Here is a 23980-nt window from a genome sequence, read left to right on the forward strand (position 1 = left end):
AAAGATTCATTTTACGCCCTCGGTCTTGACTTTATGCCTACAGTGCGCGTAAAATTACGCTTTAAATATCCGTTATTGAAGCATTTTTTCATACTTTATACTTAGAAAAATAACGTAAACTCGATATGTTGGTCGCAACAATATTAAGAAATGAAAGAGAGCAACTCCCTTGACTCATTGTTCTTACACCAAGATCATTTTACCTTGCGCACTATGTAATATGTAATTGTTATTGCGCAAAGCTATACAACAACTGTCGACGGCAAGCAGCGACTCACGACGTTCCTCATACGCTCCAAAGTCCAGATCGAAGGTTTAATCATCGCAAAATCACGACATCAAAAGTACAAAATATCTAACAATTATGTGGACAATGAAAATCGTCGTCATTCCTTAAAAAAAAAAAAAAAAAAAAAAAAAAAAAACAAGTTACCTGCGCGTCAAATCAATTTAATCAAAAAGCCCGCTAAATATCGACCACACGATGAGTCGTCGCGGTAATCTACTCTTTGGCGAAATCAGCCGCGACGACGTATACCGATAAGAAAATGGTATCAGTGCTTGTGAGTCCCGGCATTGTATGCTCGTCGCCAGTCGACAACTGAAACGCTATAGTCTCGCGGTTTTCCCGTTTGTGTTCACGCGAGAGTTTACAAAATTTCTGTGTCGGTGATATTTCGATGGACATTTTATTGTTCTATTTAGTGAAAAGCTTGAGGGATAGCATCGTGCAGGCCAGCACTAGTTCAGGGGCTTTAGAGTACAAGTTTCGCACAACGAGCGAGATGTGCGATTCGAAGGACGAGAAGAGCTTCGAGGAATCGAGTCGAGGCCAAGTATTTTTCCATGGATTCGAGGATTTCGACGTTGCCGAACTAGTGGAAAATAAGGTTTTGTGTTGTTGCATGATACTCGTGCTTTCTGTTGTTGTTCTCTGCATTGTTGCTTGCATGCATGGCTCGTACTGTTTGCTTCGTCTTAAATACTTTGAATGCATAATAAAGATGTGCAGTGATATATTTGCATTTGCTTGTGTGTATACTATCAATTAAATTATACATTAAATTACCCACTGACACATTATTCCAATCAAATAACGTTATCGCGTTCTCGAGGACAGGCAGTCAAGTGTATATACAGATTGAGACTTTGTATCTATATAGATAAGAATTGCACTCCAAACAAATAGACGGATTTCTAAAATATTATAAGCGAAATTTTGAACAATGTAATAATAATCGCAACCATATACGATTAATCCATCGATGCAAAACGGTTGCACGAAGTTGCATTACAATCTGCGCGTGCATCATCGCACGACTGACCACTAAAATAGCATTATTTCGAAATATTTTAAGAGTATGAAACAACAGGGTCAATGATCTTTAATCCGACACGGTGACTGTGAAGCCTTTTTTATCGATAATGAAATATAATAGCGACATAGAACAAAAATGTATATATAGTTTGTTTAGACATCATCTAGGAACCGGTTTTAATTTCTTATCACTGCATTGGATAAGATTATCGCGACGAAAACTGATAACATCAGAATTAATGGCCAAAATCTAATTTTAAAATAAATTCATATTTGACTTTAAAGCATATCAACAAAATTATATACATGGAACGACAACGACAGCCGTGGTTATCTCAACGCGATTTTCTGCGTTTCTGTATATCTATATACTGTATACACTCGCGACGATGACATCATCCTCAGTCGCAGGTATACGAGCGTCTTTGTCCTGAATGTGTGTGTGTAAGCTCGTATAAATTTACGAGCGCGCACCTTTCGATTCTTAATCTACAGTAATATTTACACCATATACGCACGTATTGAATAAATCAATTAACATCGTCTAAGCTGTCTAATCTATGTACAGAATTTAAATATAAACTCGGAAATCAATAACAATGAATAATTTGAAATCCACGGCTAAACGGATATCCGTGTGAGGAGAATAACAGTCGTGTCGATATTGAGTCATTGAATGAATGAAGGGTAAATGTTTACCAACATCAACAAAATGTTGAATAGATCGCGAAAAGATGAATAGTCAATAGTCACGATTTATGTGTACCGAGTGAAATAAATTACATTTTAAATATTTTCTTTCCACTGCCAAGCTTGTTGTGTAACTTCGATTTTATTGTTTGTATTATTAAAAAAAAAATTGTCAGTTACAAATTATAAGAAAACATAAGTCTCTATGAATACATCAAATACTCTTCTTAATTTTGTCATTAAGCTCACTAAACGAAAAATAAACGGCTCATATTCTAAAGTACCACGCATAATAACATCAGTGACTAACGGTCGTCCGCGAGCAAGATTTAAAGGGCATTTGACCAGACGACTATATCCTCGAATTCCTCGGAGGCGTCGGAACTAGTCCAGCGAGGTAGGGGAAGCGAAAAACCCTACACCTATAATACACTCATCATCAATCGGACGACAGTAGCTGCCCAATGTTGGTCGCGCGCGCACGTGTCTCCTCTCGCTCGCCGCGTCGTTTCCGACTCTCAAAGTCGACGTATACCGACTCCATATCACAAATACATCAGTACAGATTGTGTTTAAATCGACACGAGTGTAGGTGACAGGTGCATGCGCGTGTCGTCGACCCTCGCGTCGGCCCTGTGTTTACAGGTCCTGACGCGCAACAGTGTGTTGTCGTACATATATATATATATAGCTACATAAGCGGCTCACTGCGAAACGACGGCTATACCTGCAATGCCGAAGCGCAAGTGCGAGGAAAACGAGCTGAGTGCGTTGGTGAGTTTGGGTATTTTTAACGGCTGTACGGTGCGATATAAATAGTTCGGAGATCGTGTGAATATTTTGAAGCGACGCAAACTAGCTGCGGTGCGAAGAGTCGTTTGAGTGTGTGTTGTGATAAAGCGTGACGAAATTTCGAATAGAACACGTATATACAGAGTGTATTTAAAAGGTTGTTGGCCTTTCGGCGTATAAAGCGATTGTTTACACGTGTTTTCACTTTTTGTAATTGGCAATCATTCAAAACTGCGGGAGTAAAGTTTTATTATAGCACACTAACCTCAAAATGACACCTTTATTCTCGAGTTTAAGGTTGTTGTGCTATAAAACATCGTATGAGACTGTTGTGGGAGGTGTTTTTCTACTTTCTCCCACAACTGTCATAATAGACTAATTCTGAAATGTGCACAGCAGACTTTTGTTCGTCGAGAATAACGAAATTTCAGTTTTTATTATGTGGTGGAAAAAGAGTCACCTTGAGCGCATAGGTCCGTTAAAAAATTACTGCGAACTGCAGTGACTTTCACTTTTCGTTTTCGTGAAAAAATACTCGCGTTATTGCTGTGCTTCATCGGCGAGCGAAGATCAAGGTCAGAAAGCGTTCGACTTCAGTCTCGCGCGATGCTATAAATAGACGAACGCACGTACGTATGTTGGTGCGCTCTTTGTAAAGATTCTTTGCCTCGTACTACTTCGATTCGAGAATCTTCTTCAAACGCTAGTGTCTTTGTACACAGAGATCAATCAAAATATCATAAATATTATTGTAGGAAAATAATGATGAGAAGCGCTTTGAACAATAAAATAGTTGATCCGTAAACAAATAAGAGAAAACGGAACTCACGCCAGCAACCGCACGATTGTTAGGTACAGCGCTATTAGGAATGTTAACATGGAAGCTCGGCCCAGAGGGCGTCTTGGTCGCCTCAAACCCGTGTTAAATGTATATCTATATATATGCTCACGGACACGCTCTTGCATGTTTGAGTTAGGTCACGTGACACACGCACACACAGGAGCGTGTCCGTGAGCATATATATATATATATACATAGATATACATTTAACAGGGGTTTAGGACTGGGAACCAAGACGCCCTCTGGGCCGAGCTTGCATGTTAACTTTCCTAATTAGCGCTGGGAAAACGGCGCGCGCGGGGAAAATTCAACAAGGGCGCATGCGCGCGCATAATTTTATCGCTATTCGCGCCGCCCATTCCAGAGCGTCGAATTCCCACGGCAGACAGCGCGCGGGGCACGCGACGTCTCCCGCGACTATACTACCTATATATATACTTCCATTAGCATATTATTCTCGCAGCTCTCGCGCGCGCGAAAAATCCACTCTTCGTATTGCTTATCGAATCTCGACCTATTGCAAATACGTTCGCGCGATGCAGCACAACGAGCATTTCTGCGCGCTCCAGAACGGTTCCTATATCGAACTGATGATCACCGTTCTGCTGGTTTTCATCTTTTTGATTCTAGTAAGGGTTGACTCTTTTTTTATCACTTCAGCGAATGACGTGTTATTATATTCGAATTTCACGTCACGATATTCAACCGAGTGACTGTCCTACGGTGTAAAAATAAACACGCATCCGACTATACCGCACCGAGCGTATCGATCACGACCGCAAGCCGCGAACTTTACTCACGCCTGTTTCAGCTGTCCGACATAGACGAAGAGGAGGACATAATCCTGCGACAGCTACCGCGAACGCCTCTAGCGTCGGCAGCCCGAGGAAAGCGTCGTCGCCGCGCCAGTGACGTCATCGACAGCATGGGCGAGCGGGGCTGTCAGCTGTACAATTTCAACTCTCCGGCCACGTGCAGCACGAGCGCCTCGCCGTACTCCTACTACTGCGGCAGCTCGACGCCGGCCTCCTCCTCCGGATTCACCACGCCGCGGCGCGGCACCAATAGGAACGCGGTGCGCGTTCTCGCGGCTTTACGCGGCATATTCTCTCTTTCTCCTGCTTATCTGTCTGCCTATCACGAGAGCGCCTATAGCATGGCGCGAGCGCTTTTCTTGTGTGTCGTCGCTTCTGCGGCTCGGTGAATGTGTGACTTAACGCGTGATTTTGAGATTCGATTCCGTTTCAGATTTCACCGGATCAAGGATACGCCACTACTCCGGAATTCGTGCAGAGGGCGGTGATACCGGAGTGGATGCTGAGGCGGATAGATTCGCATGACGCGACGGTGCCTATCAGGAACGACGAGGACAACTATTCGACGTAAGATTTTATAGCAATTTTTCTAATTATTCATAGTTTCGATCCGATAAACATTTTTGAGCATTCGTATATGAGAGAATGAAATGAATTCGTTTGCGAAGAGATACTATCGGTTGTTACTAATGCATTTTTTCAAATCTGCACAGTTCCCCGGCAGAAGCGCGAGCCAGGATGTCAGCGCAGAAGGATGCTGACCGATACAACATGGAGCATCGAAATCGTGGAAAGTGTGTCATTTTTAACCACGAGACCTTTGACACCGGATTCGAGACTCGCGAAGGCTCGAGCGTCGATGCGCGAAGGATTGAACAAACGTTCCAGCAGCTTGGCTTTACCGTCGAGATATGCGACGACTACGAGCACAGCGGTGTCATGAACAAGCTGAACGAGCGTAAGCATAACTATCGAGAACTTTGATCGAGTAGGAATGTATAGAGGTTTTATTAATTTTTGTTATACATTTATTTCAGTGAGCGAAGAGGACCACTCCGACAACGACTGCCTCTGCATATTCGTACTGACACATGGACTGAAGAACGATCTGATCTGCGCGAAGGATGTCGTCTACAAGTTGGAAAATGTGTGGAAGCCCTTTACAGCCGACAAATGCAGCTCACTGGCTGGAAAGCCAAAATTATTCTTTTTTCAAGTATTCGCATGTGTTATTCTATACAGAATTAATTTTATTGCCATGATTATTTCTCAAATATTAATACGATCGTTACCTGACGTCAATGGTCTAGGCCTGTAGAGGAGACAACTTGGACGGTGGCATAAAGATGATGAGATCAGGAACGACGGAGACTGATTCCTCGAGTGCGTCTTATCAGATCCCGACGTACGCGGATTTTCTGTTCGCCCACAGCACCGTTCAAGGTTAGTCTGAAAATGTATACGGTACGTATTTTAATGTGTGCATTAGCTTTTGCTTCGGTTTAGAATGAATCGTTCGTTCAGTAGTTACATTCATAGTACGATGAGACATGCAGCTCTCACGAAGAATAGTTTTGTTTTATAAATTAGAGTATAGTCACAACCTATAGATTCAAAGACAAGATACTTACTTTAAAATCGCTGTGTTCGCAGGTTTTTACTCATGGAGAAATCCGGAGGAAGGCACCTGGTACGTACAGAGCCTGTGCGACGTATTCGACGAATACGCGGCAACCCACGACTTGGCAAAATTGATGACCATAACAGCTCGCAAAGTGGCTACCAACTTCGCAAGCTACAACGATCTGGACCCGATGCTGCACGGCAAGAAACAGGTGCCATCGGTCATCTCATCCCTCATACGCGACGTCTACTTCACGCCGAAGAATTAGTAGTGAAGTCTTGATCTGTGGACAAAAGCAAGAAGGCTTTTAATCATTTTTTTTTTTTTGTGATTTCACATCAATTGCATATAAGTTCGAGATTACATTTCTGAATTTAACTACATTTAGTGAATTTAGTGTTTTTTTTTCTCTTGCGAAATATTAATTTATTTATGTATTACATCGCAACAGCGTAAGATGTTCTTCCAGGCAATAGTAATGTCTATGAATCTTGAAATACTCACTGGAGTAATTTATTATGATATTATAGTTATCGTACATTCATAGCAGAAATCGTACATTTTAACGGCGACTCTTGCATTTATCAAGTTCATGACAAAAATCGTGGGTTCTATTACAGTGCAAATCAAATTCACGTAGCTCTTTAGTTTTTTTAGTATTAAGTGCGTTTGTTAAATCGCTCGTTGCGAAAAAGAAGAGTTCACCGAAAAAACCTGAGAATAATATCGCGCTAAATCATTTTTGTATAAATTTAAAAAAATTTTTGTTTGTTTTCTATATTTTTATCCACGCGATTTCTACAATTATACGTTGAAAGCATATATATCACAAAAAACGAAAATCATTTATTTATTTTCTAATATATAAGGTATATTATAAATTATTTCAAATATATTTGTTTTATTCCAAACTATATCACCGTTATATTTATACAAAGATACTTTAATATAATGTTTTTACTTTTATATGAGAAACCTTCTATATCTTTTCATTAATAAAAAAAATGATTACACAAATAAAAAGTAATGGCATAATAATTCCAATCTATCTATACATTATAAAACCTCACAACTTGTAAATTACTTTTTTATTATTAGACATTATATCGACTTAAGTATATATTAATTCTTTCAACTTAGGAACTTATCTAATTGCTATTGTTATTCACGTACGAACAGTTGTGAATCGCGATTCAGACATACTTATATTGATGAATAATTTTACACGAAATTAAGAGTCGTCTTATAGTAAACTTTTAATAATAAAGTATATATTTAGAATCTGCAACAAATCTAAAATAAATTATGGGGAATCGATGTAGCGGACGATCTAAATGTCAATATGATATATGTCAAAACAAGATACAAGAAGCTTCAGGTTACGAATGTGAACAAACATGTCGTGAACATAATTATGTGTAAGTCATAAAAAGTCTCAAACCTTTAATTTTAGGTTTTTCAGATACAAAATATAATATCGCTTCTAATTTTTGTTGTCAATACATTTTTTGGGCGAATCTAGAAAATGCCATGATAACCTAGAAGATGTTTTAAACTCTAACGAAGTCAATAAACCCGAAATAAAACGCAGACTTTTCGATCTTCTTGGTTCAGATGACGATTTAAAAAATCGTTTAACACAGAACAAATGCGATTCATCGCGTTTTGAGAACAGTCATAAAAATGAAAAAATTGGATGCAAATTGGATTCGGTACAAAAGCTTTACCAGTGTACTTATCATTAAGCTGTTACAAATTTAAAATACAAAATGTTTTAGCCACATATTCTCACAAAACTAGTTATTTAACTTTTCTCACTTTCTTAGCAATAATACTTTGAGCCTTACTGAAATATATATATATTTTGCTTTAGCTTCAGGCAATTGTTGCATTCATCGTCGACTTCCTCGGCATTTCAGAAAAAATATATGCCTGTTAAACCCATTAAAATGCAGAGAAGTTAAAATGAGAAAAGTTTTAGCCAAATTCTAAACTTACATCTATTATATGTACCCATTAGATGGAGAAATGTTGCGGTGATATGCCTAATTTTATCGAACTTCGGCCTATGAAATTAGTGTTACCCAATGATAAGACATCAAGTCAACCCTTCCAAAAAAGACTAACTATTCCAAAGCAGAAATTAAATACAGTGATGGAGAAGATTTCACTATCTAAAAGAAAACGATTCAGAAAACTTTTTAATTCTTTACATTTGTTTTGTATAAAGCCAAAAATATTTATTTTCCGAAAATACTGTTTTTGCAAATATAGCAAGAAATATTTCTATGCAAGAAAAGAAAAAGTTTGAAATTAAATGGTTTGACACAAAACTTATATGTAGAATCTATTACAAGTTATTTTATAAAACTGTACTCGGCCAACAAAAATATACATAATAAAACATCGCACAATTATTTACGAGTTCTAACCACTCTCATTCGCTCATTCTTTCGTCAATCCTTGCGAAAGAATAAAACTTCTTAGGTCCGACGGGTCTCCCGGAACATGCACAAAGTAATCTATATAGCCCTATCACGCCAACCAGTAGAACCTCAGTATTTAAATAATCTTTCATAGCGCTTGTTCCGATAAAGCTTACCTGTTCTAACCATATTTGATTTGATTCCTTATGAAAAAATACATTTTGTAATAGTTATTTACAATTAAAGGAAAATAAACTTATTAACAAAAGCTACTGAAAATAGAAAATAATAATCAAAGTCAAAACATTGGCGCTATTTTGCGCCTTATCTAATCTTCGAGATTTTTCGACGTCGAGATTGAGTTCAAGATTCTCAAATAGGATTTTTATATTACCTATGGATATATATAATGATAATGACGATGATGATGATAATGATGATGAATGGAGATGAAAAAAAAAATTAAAAAAACGCGATGAAACCAAGAATAGCACATTTCATAAGAAATATTCACGTTTTTCTCTGTAGGGAAATATGCACTAATCCAACCAACGGATTTTGATTCAGCGTCAAAGAATCTTCTTATATTTCTCTCTATATATTAAAAAGTGATGATTGGTCGCCTGGTATAAGAATTTAGGAACGAATAATTATGCGAACCTGATTGGTTGCGAGGTCAGCGTGATTGCTTGTAATTGTCATCACCTCTGTATTCAAAGCTTCCGCCACCCGCACGCGCAGTAGTATACGGAGCGTGAAACAAGCCAAAAACGCGGGAGAAGACTCTGCGCGCAGCCATTAACGCATACCGCAGTATCGTCGGTAGCTCAGTAGTCGCCAATTAGCCGAGCAGTGCACTCTGAAAAGTAAGTACCTACGCTATTTTATATAACGTTAATATTTTTGCCACGCAATGAGTCTCTACAGCTTGGCCTGCATACTTATAAATCATGGGCAAAAAAGTATGATGAGAAACCGGGATGCAGTTGCTAGAATTATTCAGCAACTGCACTCGTACTCGTACTCGATGCTTATTGTCGCGTTAGACTAGACGTCATAGAGAGATTCTCGTGTTCAATTTACGTATTTCCTTATGTATTTTGACTCGCTGATTACGAATTTCTAAGGTGATTTGAATCTAACTTTTGAAGAAACCATTTTCAAGCTTATTACCTTCGAAATTCGTAATCAAAGTCGGCATCTGCATGGATCGGGTACTACGTGCCAGTCCGTCCAACGCCGAAAAGTTCGTCTGTTCGAGAGTGCTAGAGCGGGGGTATAGTCTGTAAGGCCAGATTATAACACTGAGCGCTGTCGCGCATGGGGACGCCATCCCGAATAGAAAATGACATATGGCTAAAATCAGGGCCTTATAAGGTCCCTGAAGTAACTTATAAGGACCGGATCAGGGTACCTGATAAGAGCCTTAGGAGGCATGTGCGCAGGCTTTGATCAGTCCCTTATAATGAACGAGATGTTCAACGTTTTATAAGGCAATGGTCCGGGATTAGAGTGATATAATGCTTGTTAACTCAACTGAGTAAATTCAGGGGGAACTTCAGGCGTGCCTAAAGACCCCCTGAATTTTAAAAATTGTAATCCATTTTCGTAAAAGGTTGAAATAAAAATAAGAATCAATATATTACAAATGTTACTGAAAATAATTAGCAAATATTTTTATTTCCATTTAAATATACATATATACATAAATAAATACTTACAAATATAGTACGTGCATTATAAGTAAGTAAAAGTAGTACATACGTATAAATATTAAGTATTATTCTTCAGTTATTTTTCTTCGTTTCTCTCGACCTTTGTTCCAGTCCGTGCGAAGGTTCATAACATATCCTAATCCACGTTTGATATCTATACTCTCGTATACTTGCCCATCTTTTTTCTTCATGGAATGCATAATTGCCTCTGCAAATACGTAATTATATCAATGCAATAGCCAATACAAGCAATTAAAAGGGCCATTAAAATAAACATTACCTTCTATACATAAATAAAACTTCGTAGAACTAAAAAGGGGCTTGCCTTTCGTTACTCTTTGAGCTGCGTGAAGTTTCAAAACATTTTCAGATACAAATTTTTTTTAAATTTGAGACAAATTCTCTGCAATACTTTTAGTTTTATTAGCGAATCCTGCAAGATGCTTTATCTGAAATAAATTCACCATAGTATTGAAAAGTATAATCATTATATTCATTATAAAATAATAATTACTTAACATTAAAGTTTGTAGTCATAAATGCAACAATAAAATATGAGAGTACTTACGATGTCTGATTTGAGCTTGTCATTCTTAGTGATCTCTTCATTAAATGCAGTAAAATCATCCATCGTTTTTATAGGGAAGTCGTAATTGTACTCCTCTATGAGCTTTGAAAATGTAATAACATTTTCCAATCCGTTTGCTCCATGGCTTCTATTTATTACTGTACTTAAATTGTCCACACGTGCAGTAAGATCAACCAAATTGTTATTAATTACATTTATCTATGAACGGATTTCTTTAACAGTCCCTAAAATTTCTATAAAATGAATAAAATTATTGTTCAACTTGAGTAAAATTTTTATAAGAATAATTACTAACCTTTAAAATAACTTTTTATGTTTTCCTCTATAGCTATATTAAAAAGAGAAATCATTTAATGTAAATTGAAAACGATACTGTTGATTTTTATATTATCCATGAACTTTTATATAAAAAAAATAATTGCCTAAAATTGCAGCAGTCCATTGAGGTGCTTGAGTTTGAGCTTGTTGATTATTGTCACCTAAAAAAAAAATTTATATAGTCCTTCGAAATTTTGCAATATAATAGATAATCAATAGGAAAAACGGATTGCAATAAATAGTCATACCTTCATTCGAAGACCCTTCAGTACTCTTCTCTTTCATCTTTTCATCATTTTTATCTGTTATAAGGTTTTGTTCGTTAGAGATTGAAGGGGATCTTGCGAGATGATCATTCGATTGATCTAATGCATTTAATTGTGGAACATCATCAAACAACTCATTGATGCTTGTTAAATTATTTTCTTGTACTGTTGCTACCGTATCAGGAATAAGCAGATCCTTTTGTACGTTATCCATGTTACTCGGTAAATTCATGTCTTGATCAATAGTTGAATCTAATTGAAAATCGGTCAATCAGTTTACTATCTGGACAATCCTTTTCTTTAGCAAAAGCTATTTCTGAGACACAATACTGAAATTTTTCTGCGTTTACTATATCAATGACATCATGTTCATTAGGATTTAACACCTCAATGATTAACACTTTATCAGCTTCTCTAATCCTACTTTCAGATATTTGTGTACTTGAACAACTTGAATCATTTTCATCTGCTTTCCTTTAACGATTAAATCGCATCCTTATTTTATTGTGGATTCGACGCTTGGATACCTGTCCTCCCTCATTATGATTTTTCAATTAGATTGCACCCTTTATCTATTATTTTATATTATATTAATAATTTACATGCAAATATATGTATAATTTATAGGTTATCTCATTCTGAACTTGCTTTATTTTTAGAGCATCACTTACATCCTCACTACATAAGGTACTTTACCGGCAATGTTCAGGGAGTCATCATAAACTCATTCCCATAAGGTGGCCTTATCTGGCCCTTACAAGTACCTGCACACAAACCGGATGAGTGCCCTGTAGCTAACTTCAGGGAAGCCGTGTAAGGGCCTTATAATCTGGTCCGGCTCGCCATGGACCATTTCTATTCGGGATGTTAACGTGTAATCATCGTTAAGCGCGACGGCGATTTAATTCGCAATGACGCTTATTGAAGAAAGTAAGTGTTAAATTAACTAATTATATTATTCATGATATAAATTTGGTAAGATGTACATCCGATTATTAATTTTAAATTAATAATAAGACTTCGTAAATATATAGCAGTTATGCATATTCAGATTTTAGTTTTAGAATGATCGCTTGCATTCGCTCGCCCCCCTCTGATTTGCCGATTAAATTATTATCGAACTTGCTGCGCGCGGGGTAGGTGGATTTAAGCTTTTCAGTTTAAGAGTGATCGCTCGCTTTTGCTCGCCTTCCTCCGATTTGCCGACTAAATTATTAAAGTGATAACTTCTTATGGGACGGTGAACCTACAATGTTTGTAACTTCTGGAATGCGTTAAGGAATGCGTTACAGTGATATCTATAGGTATACTGGTATAGGGCTCTTAGCTCTCGACCCGACGAGCCCCCTTCTCCGCGCGCAAAGCTAAATATAGATTTACTCTCTTAGGACCTTATACACTCCTTCCGGGCGCAGGAATAAATATACATATAGCTATACTGTTTTCGGACCCCCTCCCTCTCCGAGCAATACCTATAGATTTACTCTCTTATGCAAACTATACCGCATTACTTTGCTTACGTTTTCCTTCACTGTCTTTCTCATTCTCTCTGTACTCCTCGTTGGTATATCGCCTTCTACAGACAGTGACACTGTGTATTTGTTATCCTGTGTTATACGAATTGTTAAATGCATAATTGTGAAAATAATTGAGTGAGCTCTATCGGTACTTCGAGGAGGGTAGCTTACCGATCGGCACAGCTGATTCGGACACACGCCAATTTCGGTTATCGATACAGGAGGAATGCCATATGAGATCGTGTTTGTACGGAATAAATTTTATATAATCACAACCAATATTAATGTAGTAGATGGGCTTGCGAAAGGTGCAGTTGGAAAATTAGTTTACATTGAAACTAACGATCAAAATGAAATTACACGTGTATCGTTGCACTTTAAAGATTCACCAAAAACTGAACAAAAAATAAGACTAAAAGCTGCTGCTCACATAACTAAATATAATATCCATCCTCAAGCGGTGTCAATAGACCGAAGAGATGCAACTGTTTACTTAAATAATAATAAAACCATTATTGCAAAAAGGAATCATTTCCCGTTAGTATCACCATGCTACTTTGAAAAAAATACTTCTTTATTTTTATAATGCTTTCCAAAAATTATATTCATTTGAATAATAAATAAGTTCAATTTTAAATACTTTCTACTTAAATCAAGTTAAGTTTTCACTTCTGCCGGGCGTCCCGAGACGCACACATTTTTATCGAACTCGCTGGGCACAGGGTAGGTGGATTTGAGCATTTCCGTTTTATATCAACGTTCGCGCTTGTTAGCCTTGCTCCAATTCGCCGACGTATTTCGCTATCATATACTTGCTGCGCGCGGGGTAGGTAGATTTTAGCATTTTAGTTTTAGAGTGATCGCTTGCATTCGCTCGCCTCTCTCCGATTTGCCGACTAAATTATTATCGAACTCGCTACGCGCGGGGTTAGTGGATTAACGCAATTTTGTTTTATATCAACGCTCGCGCTTGTTAGCCTTGTTCTGATGTGCCGAAAAATCTGGCTATCAAACATGCCGCGCGCGGGTAATTCTGTTAATTAAAATTCGGGGGTCATGGTTAAAGCGCTTTACTTGAATGTAATATGCAGAACCGAATATTCGTATTTTTGACGATTTTTTCCTGAATGTATAATAACAAATTCAACACGGTTTTTGAAGACAGTGTAGCAATTGCGGAGATCATTTGAATATGAATTTTAGTATAAACGTGTTTTTACTAATGTTATTTTTAAATATTACTTCTATCGAGATTACTCGATAAAAATAAGTTTAATCGATCAAACGGTTGCTTTAGCGTTTTTTTTCCGAATATTCATAACTGCTATATATTTACGAAGTCTTATTATTAATTTAAAATTAATAATCGGATGTACACCTTACCAAATTTATATCATGAATAATATAATTAGTTAATTTTACACTTACTTTCGTCAAGAAGCGCCATTACAAATTAAATCGCCGTCGCGCTTAACGATGATTACACGTTAACATGGCGTCCCCATGCGCGACAGCGCTCATTGTTATAATCTGGTCTTACAGATTATACCTCCGCTCTCACGATTATTCGGAGGGTCGCTCAAATGACAACTTCAGGGGGCAACGCGGTAAAAGCGATCTGCTTTGTCCCCTGAAGTCAGCCATCGGGCGACCCTGCATCAATTCGAAAATGTTCAAATTACCGGTGGCTGCACCGATAAATAAGAAAATGTCAAACTAAAACTAAAAAACAAGAACCCTAAGCACCAAATCTAGTTACCCAAGATTTGAAGATCATACGTGAATATTAATATATCCCATAAACTTATATCTACCTACCCCATGCACAGCGAGATGCAAATGAAAAAATAATACTAAACTAAAATCTTCTAAAACCATCCACACCAGGCACAGCAAGTTGCTAACATAAAACGAAGCTTCGCTCGCCTTTCTTCGATGTGCCGAGGTGTTGAATAAATAAATTATTGAGCTCGGGGAGCGTGGGGTAGCTGGGTTTAAGCGCTTTGGTTTTTGATTTATACTCGCTTCACTCGCCTTCCTTCAATGTGCCGAGGTATAGATTAAATAAATTATCGAGCTTGGGGAGCGTGGTGTAGTTGGGTTTAAGCGCTTTGGTTTTAGATTTTATACTCTCTTCGCTCGCCTTCCTTTGATGGGCCGAGGTGTTGATTAAATAAATTATTGAGCTCGGGGAGCGTGGGGTAGCTGGGTTTAAGCGCTTTGGATTTGGATTTATACTCGCTTCACTCGCCTGCTTTCGATGTGCCGAGGTGTTGATTAAATAGATTATTGAGCTCGGGGAGCGTGGTTTAGTTGGGTTTAAGCGCTTTGATTTTATACTCGCTTCGCTCGCCTTTCTTTGATAAGCCAAGATGTAGTTTACATAATTTATTGCGCTCGGAGAGCGTAGGTTAAATGGGTTTATTCATTTCGGTTTTAGATTTATTTTTTACTTCCTTCCGCTTGCCTCGCCTTCCTTCGTTGTATCGATGCATTGAAATTTACGGTGCGTAGAGTAAATGGCTTATCACAGCATATGAAGTTGAGTCTAAAGCCTGCTGCATTTTGTTGCAAAATTGATATAAGATTCATCATCGGTTACTCCGAAATCCTTGTTAGTACGCAAGATGTTGGTTCAACAAAAATAAAGGACTGAATTTTGCAACGTATTTCGTATGAAGTTGTTATATGTATTATTTTACAAATCTGATAACAGATTTGTAATCAGAGACCCTAAAATCCCCTGGTAGTATATAGCTTTTTCACAATACTCGAGTCATGAAATAATTCGCATCGACAAAGTTGTTTAAACAAATCATTTTCCAAATCTGATATCAGATTCGTAATCAGCGACCCCGAAACCGCTTAGAGTATAAAGGTTAAAGCGTACTTAAAATATTTTATAATTCCAGTACATACTGTAAAAGGGGCTTTATCGTTTTATTACATTTATATTGTTGTTTAAAAGTTTTGATTATACTAATAATATCCTAATAATTCATACTTTTCGTATAGTTTATTATTCAACCGTGTGCAACCGCCTGTAATGCCAAAATTGAAATTTTCTACGATTTCAATAATGCGATTCGGGTAAAAGTACGTAAAAAGTTCAATGAATGTTTATAACTGTTGTTAAAGTTAAAAAATTATTTTTTTACAGTAATTGTTATTCTTTTAGTCCCTAATTAATTTTCCGATATTCAAAATTTAATTACTGTAATTTTTTTTTCGATTTTGAAACTATTCAAATTTACCGTTTTCTGTTCTGCCACTTTTGGCATCGATTTTTTTAGTTTTAGTTTGACATTTTATTATTTATTAGTGCAGCCACCGGTAATTCGAACATTTTCGAATTGATGCAGAGTAGCCCGATGGCTGACTTCAGGGAACAAAGCAGACCGCTTTTACTGCGTTGCCCCCTGAAGTTGACATTTGAGCGACCCTCCGAATAATAGAGACCCCAGCACTGTGTGCGGAATGGCACGTTGGGCGGACTGGCACGTACCCCATGGATCGGCAGTGCGATCCATAGCTGTCAGGCTATCCAGTTGAGGGTGGTCTTACCAGTCAGTCATTTCGTGCCCTTTGACCGAGATTCATTGTCGCCGACTTAAATATACGACGTTGTAACCTTTTCGTTTTTACATCGAATATATTGCTTTTAAACCTACTAAATTATTTTCATTTATTGCACAGATTCGCCTTTATCCTGAACAAGAATTGGCAACTTTATTTTTAACTATCTTTTTTAAACAAACAAAAAAAAAAAAGTCAAATGCTCAGGAGTGCACGAGCTACTCTTAATATTTAAACTAACCGTTAAGAAAAAACTACGGAGCATAGCTACGTATAATTATTACATTATCTATTATCACTATTTATAATGTCCTCTAGCCACCAATAACTTGATCTTTTCTTGAAGTTGAAAGCTTTCTTGTCCATGTCTGGTATCGCAGTAGAGTATACTAGGTCCAGTCTCTGCGGTGTATTAACATCATAGATTAACTTTTTGTTGACCATATGTCTGCTTATATGATAGATGATAGGCGTGCCATCGTCACTTTGGATCATTTTCATTTTATCTGAGTATATGAAACCTTCGGGAGGCATAAATCCAGTTTTTGTAGTTTTAGCCATATATTCCTCATTAGGAAAATATGGTCCACATATCAAACCATTGTTTTTAACTTTAGATGAGGACTTGATGTGTTTTCTCGTTAATTTAATAATGAAATTATAAAATCTATTAATTTTTGCCATGTTATAAATTCTTTTGTTACTAATCCTGTAACGATAATTGTCTTCTGGATCTCTATATTTGTCTAAACAAGCTCTTAAATATTTCCTTTCAAAAACCCTTATTTTTTCCATAAGACTGGCGCTTATGTTAAACCAAATTGGGCTAGCATAACTTAATATGGGTCTGATTAATAGCTAATAACAGATTATTTTAGCTTTTACTTCCAAGGCACTTGAATAGAATAACTTATGATTAGCATAAAAAGCCTTACGAGCTTTATCTAATTGGATCTTGACATGCTGGTTGAATTTTAAGGTATTATCTATATTTACACCAAGATATTTCACAATTTCCTTGTGTGGCACAGGAGTTGAACTATCAGAATTTCACAAAATTGAAAGTCTCTCCAGACTTTTTTGGCAGAATTAGGCATATTGTCATATTTATCTCTAAATAAAATTGTTTCACACTTAGAAGTATTAGTTTCTAGTAACCAGTTCTTATAATACTTAGTTATATTGTAAAATAGGTCTTGTAATTTACATCTTATCTTATTAATGTCCTTATCCGCCACATAAACTATCAAATCATCTGCAAATGCTATGGAGTATGTTCTGTTACCGTTTTTCAAGTCAAACAAATTAATTACATCACTATTGTTAATATTAAAAAGCACTGGAGAGTTAACCGTACCCTGTTGTAAACCATCTTGAATATCAAAAGTCAGCGTTGACATCATATTTCCACTGGCTGATTGTAACAGGCGGTTAGCACTGTTGCACTCAAGAAGAAAGACCTCTGCTTCTTCTCCCACTTAAACTTTACTTGCATTAGCCGTATGCGATTCGTGCCCAACGGGATTTAGTGCAAAGAATCTTAAAGACAAATTAAATAAAGTATTCCTTTGTTTCAGGATAAATATTATCTGCTTTAATGATACATGAACCAATGGAAATTGATGAAGATGGTGTGTATGATACACACACAATCGCCCCCTCTTCAAGAGAAGATGTAAGTTTAAACAAGAGTGAAGTCGAGATATCTACTGCAAAATTTCGACGAATATGTTTTGCATCGTAAAATACCAAGTTAAATATAGAAGATTTTAATTTTTAAATCTTCAATGAAAAAATAAGACCCGTGAAAATTGTTTCATAAAGGATTTGAAAATATTCATCGAATAATTAATTTCATAAATTAATGTATGAAAATACCTGGCGCTCTCATTCGAAAAATATACAACCATGGAAATACAAATTTTATGCCTTAACAAAGATTCTCATATAAACTATTTTTCTATTATACTTATTTCATTCGCTTTACAGTATTTCTAATCTAATTTTAGTTAAGATGTGAATTGTTGTAGTCTGATCGCTTAACACTCTATCAATATCAGAATATCTTTCACCTTCTTATTTCAGGCAGCGGGGCATAGTGATGGTATTCCGTACGGCGTTACTTCCGAGTCAGCCACTATTGTCCGTCCTAACCAAGTGCCTGCGCAAACGGCAGCTTCTAGAGCCGTTTCTGAAATCTGTATACTTTGTATGCGGATCTTCATCGCGACTCTTCCAGATGAAGGAATGGTTTCAATTAACTGGATGTTTGGAATAATTTTGAATAGCATGCAAGTTTCATGCCGGCATCGGGATCGCCGAGAAGAGCCCGCTGCTCACGTATGTGCTATTGATTATTTTCCGATCCTTCCGTAATGAAGTATTGAATAGTACTATTTATTTTTATTTGATTATTTTATATTCTGTGGCATCCAAAGATCGCTATTTTATTTATTGAAGTTTTAATGTTTTTACTCGTTCTAATAGCATATTATTCTCCACGTTGACTATCAATTAATATTTGCGACGAAGTCACCGAAATAGCGGAATAAACACATTTTAAATTGTTCCAGGAACCTGAGTAGATAGCCGAGTAGATCCATCGGCAACACTCGAAAAATCTAAAACCCAAAAAAAAACGATGGTTATACATTATGAGACGTTGGAAATGTACTCTTTTTCTCTCAGCACACAAGTCAGTTGACTAGGAAGGAGGTCGAGGACAAATTTGACCCGCAGCTTTTTTTGCACCTTAGAAGAATGAGAGTGTCAGTCCTTGACAGATCTTTGAATGGATAACACGAAGAGCAGTGTTACATACAGTTGTACATTCAGTGTTTAAATAAACTAGGAAATCCAAGTGCGTTTCGCGCACTCCTTATCATGTCATAAATGAAATTTAAATTTTGCCGCCAGCTGAAAACCAACAGTTTAAAGCGTTTGTAGGTTATCAATTTTTAAAAGGGAGATTGCGATAGCGAAACAATTTCTGGAGGGTACAGTGGAAATAGGGAGCAACTTCAGAAAGTTCAACAATTTGTACCAGGAGACAGATTATCAATTAAATGCTTCACAACAAAGCTCATCATCTTTTCAAGAAAGGATAATCTTTAGCACTTCCACCTCTGACTCAACATTGGTGAAATGATTTTTTATAATAAACTTTTAACACATACTAGCTAAATTTAACGCGCGCTTTGCGCGCCCAATTTTCTTGAGATTAGAAGTTTAAAATAGTATATTACGTGTGACCTAAGTGGCCGATTATTGTACGGCGTGTATTAGCGCCCGAGCGCAGCGAGTATCGTATACAATTTTATAACACAGCTGCTTAAATCCGCCAAGTCACGCCTATCCGTGATCTAAGCAGTCCATTATTGTACCGTGTGTACACGGTACAATAATACCACTTAGGTCACGTATAGGCGTGACTTAAACGCGGATTTAAGCCACACTGTGCTATAATCGTATATTCAGACCAGATATTTGTTTCTCAGACAATCAAATCTCTTTATTAACGGCTTCAAAACATCCGGTCATCATTTTATTAAGAGAGATTTATAATGAAAACATAGTAAAACAATTCAGGCTGAAATATACTCTGTAAAGCTGTACTCTCAGACGACTGACTTGAGAGCCCGCTTTATTGAGTGAAGTTCGATGTTTAGCATGTCTAGTGGGGATAATATAAACTAAACTCCATAGCTTTGTGAGTACGAGTCACATTATGAACTAAGAATGCATTACAAAAACACATGGCTCTACTGAAAAGTCCGTATTAAATACTGAGTGTTATATACTGTTTGCATGAGTTATTTCATTTCTGAATATCCACGTTATTTTTGTTCAACTAGTACTATGTGTAAAAAAAACTTTATTGTACTGACTTTTAAATAAAGCTTTCTGAAATAATATGCATAAAATTCTTATTTTCTAACAGTTTATGAGCCCAGAATCTTTGTAAGAGAAAGAGTTAGGTGAGCGAATAACCCTAAATACAATTGAAAATCAAAAGTAATAGTTCAAAGTGCACTAACAAAGTCGTAACGAGACAAGTATTAGTCCCTGAAAAGTCTGTTGCAGCTATACTGCTACAAATCTGTAATCACTTTTAGCACGAACGGTTCGCGCGTTGCATAAACACTTTAGGTAAGGAGCCATAGGTCGGTCTGTAAGCGGTGGTGATGCTCTCTCTAGAAAAGGAGAGAGAGAGAGAGAGAGAGAGAGAGAGAGAGAGATATCTCCCCCCTCTCCACCTGCACTGGGCTTTCTCCCTCCTGTACACCGCTCCGTGACTCTCCTCCGCGGTCGAAAATCATCTCACTTGCGTGAGCCTCGCCGCTTGCAACCCACGCATTCGTCGCTGAGTTGTCGAGCAAAGCAGTTGTCGCGTGCCCCGTGCATTGTTTTTCGGAGTCGGTATTCATCCAGTCTTCGGTGGCGTTCATTGTGTGTATATTATATGCTGTATAACTCCTCGTCTGTGTGTGCGTGGCCGTGAACATCGCCTATAAGCCGTCCGTCGTTCTTGTTTCGAACTTTCGCTATACGATCTGAGTAAGTACTTTTACTTTTTGTGTTCTTCTAAAACGCATTACAATTTATTAGGGAAAGTGCGCATAGTCGAAATTTTTACTTGGTATTGTTAAACTTTGGACGCAAGTTAGACGACATGTGAGATTAACTCATCTACTAACGCTGTCTGCACTGTATGAATTCTCTCTCCCTCTCTCAGCCGTTAAGAGAGTTTCGAGCGCGCCTTTCTGCTGACGTTTTTTTACTCTAAGGGAGTGTCGGAGCCAACGTGACCAATTGTGACCTCTACCTCGAGTTGTAGCTTACTTGATTTGCCTTCAATATTCTTCGGACCATCGGTAATCGAGTTGATAATTCTTTGTTATGATGCAAGTTATTGCAGAACACAGAATTTTATTGATTCAATTAATGCAAAATTTAATTTTATTCAATAATGGTTCTGAAAGTAATTGTCATATTACTTATATTGCCGCCTTCACTTCGCGTCGTAGTTTTCGTTATTTGCAAAAATCAAGCATAATTAAATAAAAATAAGACTGATAAATATAAAATAAGAATACAAAAATGATAATACAAAAATAAGAATGATTATAATAGTGACCGTAGAACACTGCGTTTTAAAACTATAAGCAAGTGGAATAATTTATTATTTATGATCTAAACAATTTTTGAGATTAGGTAACACCTAAACAAATTAGCATGGCTCCGACTCCCCTGAAATTAGAGTATTTCGAAAACTAAATCACTGAGTTATTTTTAATGAGTGTATGGATTCGTAACACCATCCCTAACATAATTATTTACTTCGTGTTATGAATTTTTTAAATTCGCAAAAAGCGTTTGGCTGTAATATATAAGTTAGCCCCCCCCCCCCCCCAACGAGTGCTAAGTGCTACCCCAAAACACAATTTTTCTACCCTCGCCTTTGGCTCGTGTGGCAATTTACACGTGTTATAGACTGGTATTTTCCTTTGCTCGTGAACTTTTTAATTCTCTTAATTATGGGCAATTCGTATTTTTTCCACGATATGTTGAATCAAGTTTTCCGTGCAAACGCTGTTTTACCAATGTAATCTAATTTAAATTTAGAATCAATTTTCTCCGGCGCTTCAGCATGCTTAATCTGGTGGCCGAAGCACAAGGTAGGATGTCAACAGAGATGGGCGCCGACCGCTACAACATGGAGAATCCAAATCGTGGAAAATGCGTTGTCTTTAATCACGAAACTTTTGCCACTCACCTCGAGCCTCGCAAGGGCTCGAGCGTCGATACGCGTAAAATCAAGCAGACATTTCAGCAACTCGGCTTTACTGTCGACATCTGCAACAATTACGAGTACTATGATATCATAGAAAAGCTCGACGAGCGTGAGTATAACTGAATCGAATTTTAATCGAGTAGAAATTCGTATAAATGTTGTTGAATAATGTTGTAAATTTATTCAAGTGAGAAGAGAGGACCACTCAGATAACGATTGTCTTTGTATTTTTGTACTAACGCATGGAATGGCGGACGATTTCATCTGTGCAAAGGACACTAATTATAAGCTCGACAAAATATGGAAGCCCTTCACAGCTGACAAATGCAGCACGCTTGCTGGAAAGCCAAAGTTGTTCTTCTTTCAGGTGTATATATATATATATATATATATATATAATACGTATTACAAAAAAAACTAGTTTTATCATTAAGATTATTACTTAAATATTGATCGTTACTTGTCGTTAATGATCCAGGCCTGCAGAGGAGACAATTTAGACCATGGAGTCCGAATGATAAGGTCCAGAAGAACCCAGACTGATGGCTCGGGCTCGGACACATCTTATCGGGTCCCAACACATGCTGATTTTTTATTCGGCTACAGTACGGTTCCAGGCAAGTCTGTAAATATAAACATGCTTATTTTCGGTTTGTTTCGAGATTTGTATTACGAACCTTTTTGTATGATCATATACATTTTGCTATGCATAGGCGTTAACACTGAACTGCTTTATGAACTAGAGTGGTGAAAGGCAATCTTTAATTTCAAATATAAGATATATACATATCTAGAAATTTCACAGCATCCTGACGCCCTTGTTCGCAGGTTTTTACTCGTGGAGGAATCCGGAAGAAGGCACCTGGTACGTGCAGAGCCTGTGCGACGTATTGGATGAGTATGCTGCGACTCGCGACCTAGTAAATATGTTGACGATAACGAATCGTAATGTGGTTGAGAATTTTGAAATTTACAACAATCATATTCCGTGGCTGCGTAACAAGAAGCAAATGTCGTCATTCACCTCGAACCTCATGCGCGACATCTACTTCACACCGAAGAATCAGAGAAACACAACCGGCGGATAAAACCAAGAAAGTTTTTTTTACAAATTTTCTGAAGATTTTGCGTCGATTTCAGATTAGTTCAAGCTTTCGTTTCTGAATTATACTACATATGATTAATTACTGGAAAATGTCTTTTTTCTTGCGAATCATTGATTTTTTTTGTGGCAATCGATGTCTAATTCGTGATTGGCAGAAATCGTGCGTTTTTAAGGGGACCATTTACCGAATTCAAGTTGAACATTGAGCAATAATTAATTATATTGCTTCGTTTATTATGAGAGAGATTTCTTTATCTTTTATCTATTACTTGTCACGTCAAATAATTCTCAAATGAAAGCTATAGATTTTGTATTACAATGATCCAAATATACTATTGAGAAAGAATAAGTAAATTATCTCTACTACAAGTACCTTGAAGATAAACGTGTGAGTGTGCGCCCAGTGCGTTTCCATCGTGTAGGTGGTCTCGTAAAATCTCCATCAGACCCATTACTGGACACTGCGGCGACAGCTGCGCTGTTAAGTGCTACATCGACATTGATTTTATTACTTGCAGATTCACCAGAAGATGACCATAAATCGATGAGGGTGCGGTCGAAAGGTCAAAATCGTCCATTGTCTGCATTGTTTAG

The 23980-nt window shown here is 37.2% G+C and overlaps 2 protein-coding genes across 5 annotated transcripts; both read left to right on the forward strand.

Annotated features, from left to right (window-relative positions):
* The first annotated feature begins 588 nt into the window (after positions 1-588).
* Positions 589-7103, forward strand: LOC100116276 (caspase-1-like). 4 transcript variants are annotated; one of them, XM_016984171.3, is made up of 7 exons: positions 592-890; positions 4453-4716; positions 4890-5023; positions 5170-5414; positions 5494-5672; positions 5767-5899; positions 6110-7103. In XM_016984171.3, exons 1-7 carry the CDS (start codon positions 681-683, stop codon positions 6346-6348), a joined length of 1404 nt encoding a protein of 467 aa, XP_016839660.1. In that variant the 5' UTR covers positions 592-680; the 3' UTR covers positions 6349-7103. The 4 variants fall into 4 exon arrangements, with proteins under 4 accessions (XP_001600810.1, XP_016839660.1, XP_008204537.1 ...); XM_008206315.4 differs by lacking the exon at positions 592-890 and adding an exon at positions 2450-2782; XM_001600760.6 differs by lacking the exon at positions 4453-4716 and having other exon boundaries at positions 589-890.
* A 2181-nt stretch (positions 7104-9284) lies between these two features.
* On the forward strand, positions 9285-23699 carry LOC100116495 (caspase-1-like). Its single transcript, XM_031927322.2, has 8 exons — positions 9285-9372; positions 18065-18162; positions 18573-18827; positions 19061-21044; positions 22113-22390; positions 22470-22648; positions 22760-22898; positions 23110-23699. The coding sequence occupies exons 5-8, from the start codon at positions 22138-22140 to the stop codon at positions 23367-23369; spliced, it is 831 nt and encodes a 276-aa protein (XP_031783182.1). The 5' UTR covers positions 9285-9372; positions 18065-18162; positions 18573-18827; positions 19061-21044; positions 22113-22137; the 3' UTR covers positions 23370-23699.
* The last annotated feature ends 281 nt before the right edge of the window (positions 23700-23980 follow it).

This window comes from Nasonia vitripennis, chromosome 3 (genome assembly GCF_009193385.2).
Source record: "Nasonia vitripennis strain AsymCx chromosome 3, Nvit_psr_1.1, whole genome shotgun sequence".
NCBI lineage: Eukaryota > Metazoa > Arthropoda > Insecta > Hymenoptera > Pteromalidae > Nasonia > Nasonia vitripennis.

Coding starts and splice junctions, on each gene's coding strand:
- LOC100116276 (XM_016984171.3), top strand. CDS start 681: ATGGACATTTTATTGTTCTATTTAGTGAAAAGCTTGAGGGATAGCATC. Junction 891..4,452: donor CCGAACTAGTGGAAAATAAG/GTTTTGTGTTGT, acceptor CGCCTGTTTCAG/CTGTCCGACATAGACGAAGA. Junction 5,415..5,493: donor CATGAACAAGCTGAACGAGC/GTAAGCATAACT, acceptor CATTTATTTCAG/TGAGCGAAGAGGACCACTCC.
- LOC100116495 (XM_031927322.2), top strand. CDS start 22,138: ATGCTTAATCTGGTGGCCGAAGCACAAGGTAGGATGTCAACAGAGATG. Junction 22,391..22,469: donor CATAGAAAAGCTCGACGAGC/GTGAGTATAACT, acceptor AATTTATTCAAG/TGAGAAGAGAGGACCACTCA. Junction 22,899..23,109: donor CGGCTACAGTACGGTTCCAG/GCAAGTCTGTAA, acceptor CCTTGTTCGCAG/GTTTTTACTCGTGGAGGAAT.